The 9,751-nt window shown below is 37.0% G+C and overlaps 2 protein-coding genes across 2 annotated transcripts in view; one reads left to right on the forward strand and one right to left on the reverse strand.

The window, feature by feature from the left end:
* The first annotated feature begins 4,228 nt into the window (after positions 1 to 4,228).
* On the forward strand, positions 4,229 to 5,083 carry LOC113278852 (uncharacterized protein DDB_G0292642-like). Its single transcript, XM_026527584.1, has 2 exons — positions 4,229 to 4,904; positions 5,010 to 5,083. The coding sequence occupies exons 1-2, from the start codon at positions 4,229 to 4,231 to the stop codon at positions 5,081 to 5,083; spliced, it is 750 nt and encodes a 249-aa protein (XP_026383369.1).
* A 606-nt stretch (positions 5,084 to 5,689) lies between these two features.
* Positions 5,690 to 9,751, reverse strand: part of LOC113278853 (glycoprotein 3-alpha-L-fucosyltransferase A-like) — a 7,197-nt gene continuing 3,135 nt past the window's right edge. The window contains exons 4-5 of the mRNA XM_026527586.1: positions 5,847 to 5,933; positions 5,690 to 5,703 (exon numbers count right to left, since the gene is read on the reverse strand). Of these exons, the coding sequence (XP_026383371.1) occupies positions 5,690 to 5,703; positions 5,847 to 5,933 (101 nt within the window). The remainder of the gene's footprint in view (positions 5,704 to 5,846; positions 5,934 to 9,751) is intronic.

Raw genomic sequence — 9,751 nt, forward strand, 5'->3', positions numbered from 1 at the left:
TCGATCAACAACCTATGTTGTTGACCAGGGGTAGTTCTACTTCTATCTAGGTAGATTTGAATTCAAACCTAAAGACTAAACCTAGAGCTGGATGGGTGATAACAAATTCGAACCATGATATTGGGCATACCAAAAACTTTCAAGGCATACAAAGGACTAGTCCTAACTTGGGTGACCTTATAAGGGGTACCCTATGGGTGGTTTAATTACCTATATGCCCTTAAATCCTATAAATTACTAATCTATCTCTAACCTTAATACAAAAATCTATAATCATAAACCTAAAATCAGTTTCAACCCCTTCTTCTTCCTCCTCATCCTCCACAGCCGAACCCACCTTCTCCTTTTTTTTCATCGTATCATCGCCGAAATTTAATCGTCGATTCGTGAAAATTTAGTCGACGATTAAACTCATCTATATAATGGTTCGTCGTAATCCAGTATCTCGTTCTAATCGAGCGATTCAACAACCCATTGAAGAAGAAGAAGATTTAGAGAGTGAAGAAGAAACTCAAAATCAACCACAAAATCAACCGGAAGAAGAGATTGAAGAAGAACCAACTCCAGAAATGAGAATAAGAAGGTTAGTTTTACAAACCCATCTCGTATTTGATGTTTTTGATTGGTTTGATTGATTTAATTCGTCAAAATCATGTTTCTGCGGCGGTTACATGGTATGGTTCGGCGCAAAACAAATCTTAGATGTGCGCCGAGCTGTTCTTGAAACTGAACCCTGAAAGTGCATATGAACGGCTCGGCGTATATCTAAAATCCGTTTTGAGCCGAACTTAGTGACACAGAGACTTATATTTAGGATCGGCTTATTCGATGGTGTTAGTTTTGTGCCGAATATGTTTTGTGAATTTCAGAAATTTTGCATGTGCGTAGGATCGGCTTGTATGGTAGTATTAGTTTTGTGCCGAATAATTGTTGTTTGAATTTCAGAATTTTTGCATGTGCTTAGGATCGACTTGTATGGTTGTATTAGTTTTGCGCCGAATAAAGGTTTCAATTCATAAGTATAGATTCGGCTTATTCGATAGTATTAGGGTTGCGCCGAATATCATTGTTAAAATTTCATAAATTTTACAAGTGTATAGGATCGGCTTATTTATATGATATCATGTTGCGCCGAATACATGTTTGAGTTCATAACCATAGACTCGGCTTATTCGACGGTATCGGTTGTGAGACGAATATATAGGATCGGCTTATAATTGTTTTGTGGTATGAGCCGATCCACTCTCTATGTAAGCTAATAAAAATTTCAAGACATGATTCGGCTCATATTTGTTATTTCGGGTAAGCCGAGCCTTCTTATTTTCTTACAAGTTTTTTGATTTCCAAATATCTTTGTTGTTCGAATTAGTCTTATAACTTTCATACTTGTGTCAGGACCAATGCAGCTACAAAGAGGAAGAAGATGGAGGTAACACCTTATACTTCTAAAACTCCCGATCCTAGAAGAGGAGGTAAGAAAAAATTGGGAGCGGGAGGTAGAGGAGGAATTTTAGAAGAAGAAGATGAACAAGTAAGAATTGAAAGACAGGAAGAAGGAATAGCTGAAGATGAAGAAGTTGATGATAATCAAGAAGTTCATCAAGAAACACAACCCCAAGGAAAACCCAAGAAAGACAAGAAAGGTAAGAAGGTGGCAGAACCCGAGAAAGAGAAGAACGATGATGATCGACAAGAAATTCAGGTTGTTACCAAATAGTGGTAAGGGAACTAAAAGCACCACTTCATCTTGGGAACCAAAGTATGATCCTGATCCCACCGTTGAGTTTTGGAATAATTTAGACAATCAAACATTAGATGCGTCCAAGTTAACACCTTTACTTGATGATCCATGTGAAGAGGATCCGGGCTATATGGATTGGTATAACCAAATTTCTCATCCCTTCATTATCAATAAGAAAAGGCAAAAGATAGCTGATAAGGGGAAGGCGAAGCCAATCAAGATCACCAACAAGTCTACTTCCGAAGATGTAGTCAAGGCTTTCAAGATTATGGTAAGAATGACTTCACTTTATATTATTTTCATATATTAGTTATGGTAAAAATGTCTTCAACCTCATGGTTATAAGTTGTTGACAAATGAAAAAATAGGTTGCCGCGGGTAGGGAGATGTTGAAAAAAATGAAGGCCAAACTTGGTTTCAAAACACCAATGACCGTGGAAGAACAAAAATACCTCATCAACAAGTGGGATGCAATCATCAACAAAGGACAAGGACCCGAGGAACCCGAACAAAGGCCTACCACTAAGAGGTCTCGACAAGTTGGTGAAGGTACAAGCCAAGGTGGTGCTACCGTCCAACCCGGTAATGATGCGTCGGAAGATGAAGACCAAGGTGGAAGAAGAGGTGGTCGTGCAACTAAGAAGAGGGGTCGTGGTTAAATTCCCTTTTATGTACACTTTTATGGTACACTTTTATGGTACACTTTTTCTTAAGTTTTAAGTACACTTTTATGGTGTTGCAAACACCTTTGCTTTTAGGTGCTGAACTTTGTTTTTAATGGTGCTGGGATTGGGTTATGGACACCTTCAATTTCATGTTTTAATGAATAGCTTAACAGTTATGCGCCGAATTTATAGAGTTCGGCTTATCCTCTAATGTTAGTTACGCGCCGAATCATTTTTCCTTCACGATCTACAAAGAATATCACAAGGTTTAACACTACTGGATCAGGTTGATTTTCCATGGGTCCAAGCACGATCTACAAAGAATATCACAAGGTTAAACACTAGAAAGGGAATATAATAACAAGGTTCAGCGCATTCGATAATCACATTATGTGCCGAACTATAAACATTTAAAGGTTTCGGCTTATACGATATCCTTAATATGTGCCGAACCACGAACAATATTTTAACCCAAAAATTTACAAATTCATGTTCGGCTCAGACGATAATCATATTATGTGCCGAAACTTGAACATAAGAGGTTTCGGCTGATACGATATTCTCCATATGTGTCGAACCAGTAACAATATTTCAACCCAGAAATTAAAAAATTATGTTCGGCACATACGATATTGGATATGTAAGCCGAATTAGTAATGATTCTATTCCGGGCTATTCAGGATGTTGTTCGGCTTACTATGAAACTTTCATATAAGCCGAACTAGTGTCTAGCAAAAGGGTTGGAATTGGAAATTATAGGTTCGGCGCATGCAGTAAACAGATTCAGTAAGCCGAACCGTTCATCAATTGGTAGATTCGACTCATAGATGTGAGCCGAACCTCAACCTGTTTCTCCGAACCATGATTCAAAAAACTTAACTTTTGATAATTGAGAGCTATAAAAGTGAGATTAAGTATAGGATATAAGTGTACCTGTGTATTAGAAGCATTGGGTTCCTCATCAATGTCTTCGTCATCAGGATTTGGCTCATAAAAATCATCATCTTGAGTTTGTGTTTGAGTTTGAGCTTGAGTTTGAGTGGGTGTAAAATCATTCTCATAATCTAAGAAATCAGCCATTTATGGATCATTGTTGTAGTTTATATGTATTTTTCTAGGTTTTTTAGATGAATGATGACCCTCCTCATCCTCCATTGAATCAAGAATTAGAATTTTCTCACTTTCTCCTTCTCTTTCTCTCCTTCTTAACCAAACCAAAACTTTGATTTTTTTTTTTTCCTCAAATTTTTCATCTAAACAACCTTTGTAATTCTGAAAATTATTTTAATCACTAAACAAAATATTTAATCACTAATCAAGATTATTAACACTAATACGTAAAGGGAAGATTTGCCATTAAAATTTTTTGGGTTAAGGGGTTATCTGATTTTGCTATTTCACAACCTTTTTTGTCTTCATTCAGTATGCCTTGGAAGATTTTGGTATGCCCAATATTATGGTTCACAAATTCACTAACAATGTTGGTGGTGAAGGGTCATGGTAGTGGCACCAGGTCCATTTGCTGAGCCTATTAGATGTTTGTGAATCTTTAAATTCTGAAAGAGACGGACGAGTTAAACCAGGCCTGTTGGTGCTATTTAAGCCGTTCGGTTTAATATGTACCGTCACGTGGGTCTCACTCGACGTTTGGCGTGAAACTTCTAAATTGAATTTTGCTGAAAACCAAAAGAAGAAGGTTGGTGTGCTTTCCTTAAATCGTTGTGTTTCCTTATTTGGATTACAACTCTAAACTAGATATATAAGTACTTGTTATAGAACCATCTTTTGTTCAATCAGTGTCACTGTGTCAGTATTTCGAGCAATGGGTAATGCACAAGAAAAGTCCAAGAAAAAGATTTGTCAAGTAGCAGAAGAAGAACAGAATGAAAATCCGAAACCACCGATGGGTGATAGTATTTGTGAAATCTGCATGGAAGAAATCCCCCCGGAAAATAAATTCTATAACGGCAGCTGCGACAACATTAAAAACAAGAAGAAGAAGACTAAGCAAAAGGTGTGCTTATCACAACATCACTTTTGCACTAATTGTATGGCGAAATACATACAAGTAAATGTGACCGAGTACAATAGATCAAAAATAGAATGCCCTCATGTCCGGTGCAACATAGCGTTCGATGTTATATCGTGCCGGTCCATCATTTCGCCTCAACTGTTTGTTAGGTGGTGTGACTTGCTTTGCGAGTCGGTTATTAGAACCAAGCTTGCTCACAGCAAAGTATGTTATTGTCCGGAATGCCATGAGATGATCTTGAATGAATGTGGTGGTACTGCGAAAAGAAAGCCGTGCCCAAAATGTAAGACCATGTTGTGCTTTCACTGCAAGGATAAAGCTTCCCTTTGTCGTAGTCATAAGCGCAGGGTGGGAGATTTGCTAAGAGACAGAAACGACATTGTGTTCATGGAAACCGTTAAACAGAATAATTGGTCTAGATGTCCAAACTGCAAATTTTACGTCGAGCATGCCGGTGATGGTTGCGGTATCATCCTCTGCAGGTGCTAATCGACAAACTTTTTACCTTCTTCGTAATAATGTGATGGTTGAGCATTTTTCTTATAATTTTTGTTTCGAACTTTTATTACAGATGCCAGAGACGATTTTGTTATAAATGTAGAAAAGATGTTACAAGAATTCTTAGGTGCCGTTGTGGAGCAGTGAATATGGATTATCTCATTGACCAAGGGTATTCTGCTTCGGGGAGGATAGAAACTTCTTGCTTCGGCATGAAGATGTCACTAGTCAAAATAGGGTTATAAATAGCAAGAGAAGTAATGTTAAATTAGTAAGGCATATTAATGGTTATAACAGACTATTATTTGTCTAAATCGGAGTGTCTAGAAGAAAAAAAAAATCAGAAACCATTCAAGTTTAGGCTTGATCAATGTATTTGAATACAAATGAATCGGTTTTAACCAATACACAACTCATCAAGTCAAGAGAACCAAATCCTGCATCCAGTATACCTGATGCATGGACTTTCTTGCTCTCATCAGTTGTACATGAGGTTTTTCCACCCCGAACACAAGGAGCAAGCATGCAACGATAACCTTCTGCTGATAAATAATTACAAACGACACCAAGTGATATTAGTATTTTAAATTTTAAATAGCTGAGAGACAATAACGAACTGGGAAGGAGAGAAATGAAAGAGAAAATTACTTCTCGTAAACATCTCAACCACAGAGAACGAAGTCATCAAGTAAGTTGAGCTTCTCTGTGATCATGTTCTTTCTCAAAGACATCAAAATCAGTCTCTTAAAACATCTATACAACAGTATCTATAAACAATGAAAACCATTAACTATCAGTTACTACACTCTACACAATTTTAAATCCCCAACTCTGAATCAACCTAAAAGAAATTGATAATCACAACACAGCATCAACAACCAATTACTAATGTATAACCATAGATTATTACATTTAAAAGCTCCCGAAAGTCCTAAGGTACATTTCCCAATTTTCATCATAACAACAAATCTGCTATCAGGGTTTTCCCTGTTTTTTTCTGCAAAAATATACCAAAAAATCAAAACAAGAATATCAGTACATCAAATTACTCAACTTGTACTGAATCTACTGATATGTTATGTACTACTATAGTATTGACACATACTTACTAAGAAAACAAGAGTAACTAACTGCTTAACTACAGGGAAACAAGAGGAGGAACTCAATTCATTACGGTGAAAAGATAAGAAGAAATAATAAGACCTTACTGAGTAAGGACCACTGGCTTGACATAGCAAAAATAATAAGAAGAAATTAAATAATTTGCAATTAAAAATATAGATTTAATCCTAATTAGAATCAAATTTCATATTCCCCGATGCGGGACCAAACTTTATATTATTTAAATAAAATAATTCTACTTAAAAGAAAAATAAAATTTAGCACCGCATTCGTAGAATCCGAAAAGTGATTCTAATTACCTGTATTTCACTGCAACTACACCAATGCATTCAAAATTGACTTAAGAGAGAATTTAGAAAATAGTGTAATTCAGTTGCATACAACTCCTAATAATACTTTCTGTAAAAGGACTACATGCTTGAAAGTAAAATCATACTCCTAAATGTACATCTGAGTAAAATTTCCTGGGACCAAATTGAACAAACTTAATCTATATGACAAAGATAGTAAACTCAGCCACAAAGGAGAACCTACAGTACTTTGTTTTGGATTCTCAATTGTTGCCTATATGTTTTTTTAGTGACATCATATCTCAATCCAGATGCCACAACCAAAAAATCAGATTATTTTGTCCGAACAATTAAATTTATGGATGAACACGAAAAGAATTACATACTAGAAAACCAGAGGAAAAAAGGATTTACTTTCGGAATATTGACACTCAGAATGAAAAGGACTTATTGAAAGTAAAGTTTCAAAGATCTGTCGATCTGTGGTCATTCATTCGGAAAGAGCATTACTGAAAAGCCAAAACCACAATTAGATTTCCTTAGGATCCAAAAGCATAACGAAAAATGAAATATTCTAATTACTATCAATTACGAGGTAAACTTTGAATGGGAAACGTTTTTGAAAGCTTATAAAGGAACTCAAACAAGTTCTTAAAGAGCATATAAAGGGAAGTAATTCATTTGCAGCCACACACATACAACCAAACCTAACACAGCAAGAACAACTTACACGGAAAATGGCAGAAAAAACTCACTCATGCACAACTTTTTTTTTTTTTTTTTGCCAAGTCCAATGCACAACTTTCATCCATCAAAGAAACCCCATAACTAAAAAGGAGAAGAATAATGGAAAACCCATACCTTTAACTATACACAAAATTGAAGGACCACTATAAACAATAAAAATCACCTAGATCCACATATCACATATCTAAACCTAACTTAAGCAAAAACAGATAAATTAAGGAAACCCTAAATTAGGAAATCGAAATCAGAGGAAGCAATAATGCGCGTATACTTCAGAAGTAGCAATATCAACATCATTCTCATCACCACCCAACCTATTGAATTAAGTTGTTCACTACAAAACCATCAAAATTCAAGATATTAGAAAGTTGACAATCATAAACACAGTAAATATGAGAAAATGGAAGAAGAAACGACCTCGAATATAGACATGTTAGATGAGCAGATTGATTTGGTTTACCGGATTCTAGGGTTTGTCTTTTATCATCTCAAATCACGGATGGAAAATTAATATCGATTTTTATTCTCTGATGGTAACTTACCTCGTTCGGCTTTTGACAATTGTTGTCTGAGAAACAACAGCGAGAGAAGAGAATTGCTAGGGTTTGTTTTGAGGCAGTGAAAGAGGAGAAAAAATGAAGAGAAATTGGCCGAGGAACCGGGTGTGTGAGAGAGATGTGCGAGCCGTCGGCCTTTTTTTTTCATTTTTCTTTTAACGGCGCAGGTTTTAGGGCCATTTTTTTAACGCGTAACAGAAAAATAGTGGTGGGCGTATACTAGATGACTGCTAAGCAGTGGGGGGCCGACAAAGAAAACATATGACTGAAGACCAACAACTGATGCCAACAAAAACATAAAATACATTTAAAAAAGAAATTTAAACACGGGTTTGAAAATGAAGAAACCAGAAGCGGAGAACCGATAATTTTCATACTCAGGTAGGAGTTGGAACCCATACCATTTAAACGAGTTGGGATGTAGTCCAGAAAAAAAGAAACGAGGAAGCAAGAACAATGACCTAACTGTACATTATTGCTTTTGATAATTACTGCATCTAGACGACCAGTGACACAATGACCGCATTGCTTACATCAAAAAGAAGGGGGCTATAAATAACTCGACATGATGACTCAAAAGTAAAAGAAGGTGATGAAATAGAGCTAAAATGAAACCGGCCGAACTTAAATGTAGACATTTTTTTTGTACCCATAAAATAAAAATGCTATAACTCTGTGATCTCTTTTACTAGTTAGAAACTGAAAATGTGCATCGTCCAGTTGTTGCTAACACGTGAAATTCAGCTTGATGAAATTGTCGATGGTCAAACATTGGTTGATAATAGTGGATTATGAATGTCCGATGAAGGCTCGTATTGCATAACTTCAACCTACCAATTTGGGTCTTCCACCTGTTTCTCTAATCGACATTGCATGGCACACAAGTGTAAGCAAAGCAAACTCTCGGAGACTAGTGTAATATGGTGGTAACTCATTGAAATAAAAGCGAAACACAAGACTAACAGGGTGTTAGTATTCAAGGGAGTTGGGAGAGTTGGGTGTAGTTTGATTTTTTTCTGTTAGTCATGGGGGAGTTCAAAGGAGTCTCTCGAAATCTCTGTTAGTCGTGGGAGAGTTTAGAAGAGTCTCCCGAACTCCCTAGAAAACTCTGTTAGTCGTGGGGGAGTTTGAAAGAAACTCTCAAACTCCCTGTTAGTCGTTAAAATTAGAATGTTAGGGAGTTGGTGTTTTTGGGGGAGTTCTGGGGAGTTTATAGTGTATTTTTTCCTCATTCCAAATCTCTCAAAAAAATAAAGATTTCTGGAGAGTCTCTCAAACTCCCCACACTCAAAACACCAAACTCTCTCAAACTCCCCACACTCTCTTACACTCCCTCAAAATCCCCAAGATTCAAAATACATTAAACTCCCCCAAACTCACTCGTGGACTAACCCCCTGTAAATGTTGTGTAAACATAGACTGGTGGCCCACCATCGAGAATATTCCAGTCTTTCGTGGATAGTGTATTGACTTGGTAAATTAATCCCAAATTGATAAACATCAGCAGAAAAACGTTAATGTACTGTGACACGTTAACTACAAACGTGGCACATTAGTGTTTTATAACAGCACCTATATATATCCCTCTTGGTGGTCTGTTGTAATGGTACGAGAGACTTAACAAAATCAATAAGATAAGAAGGGAATATAATTCGTCAGTTCCCATATATCCTCTTCCATGTGTCCATTCAACTTCTTTAATTTATGTATCTTAATTCGGGTCGTGAGTTATAACTCCATAGTTGTCACTATCTATGTACAAAAACTCCAACAAAACAAATTGTTCACAAAAACCCTATTTAACATAAACTGTCAATATTATCCTTCTAGATTAAATCACACAAAAAAATAAAAATCAACCCCACCTTTAATTTTTATTATATTCTCATAACAACACACCACAGCAGCACCACCACCATGCCATTACCACTGACCGCCACCGCCGCAACCACCACCACCACCGCCGCCACCGACCACCACACATCGTCGTCGCCGCCGACCAAAACCACCACCACCGCCAACACATGCCGCACCGCCACCAGCACCACGACCGCCCACCGTCACTACCACCGTGGCCGCCACCGACCACCGCCGACGAC

This window comes from Papaver somniferum, chromosome 5, assembly GCF_003573695.1.
Source record: "Papaver somniferum cultivar HN1 chromosome 5, ASM357369v1, whole genome shotgun sequence".
NCBI lineage: Eukaryota > Viridiplantae > Streptophyta > Magnoliopsida > Ranunculales > Papaveraceae > Papaver > Papaver somniferum.

What these genes read in the sequence shown, in the direction of transcription:
- LOC113278852 (XM_026527584.1), top strand. Translation starts at nt 4,229, where the DNA reads ATGGGTAATGCACAAGAAAAGTCCAAGAAAAAGATTTGTCAAGTAGCA. An exon ending in GCATGCCGGTGATGGTTGCG is followed by an intron (nt 4,905 to 5,009) that starts GTATCATCCTCT and finishes CTTTTATTACAG; the next exon opens with ATGCCAGAGACGATTTTGTT.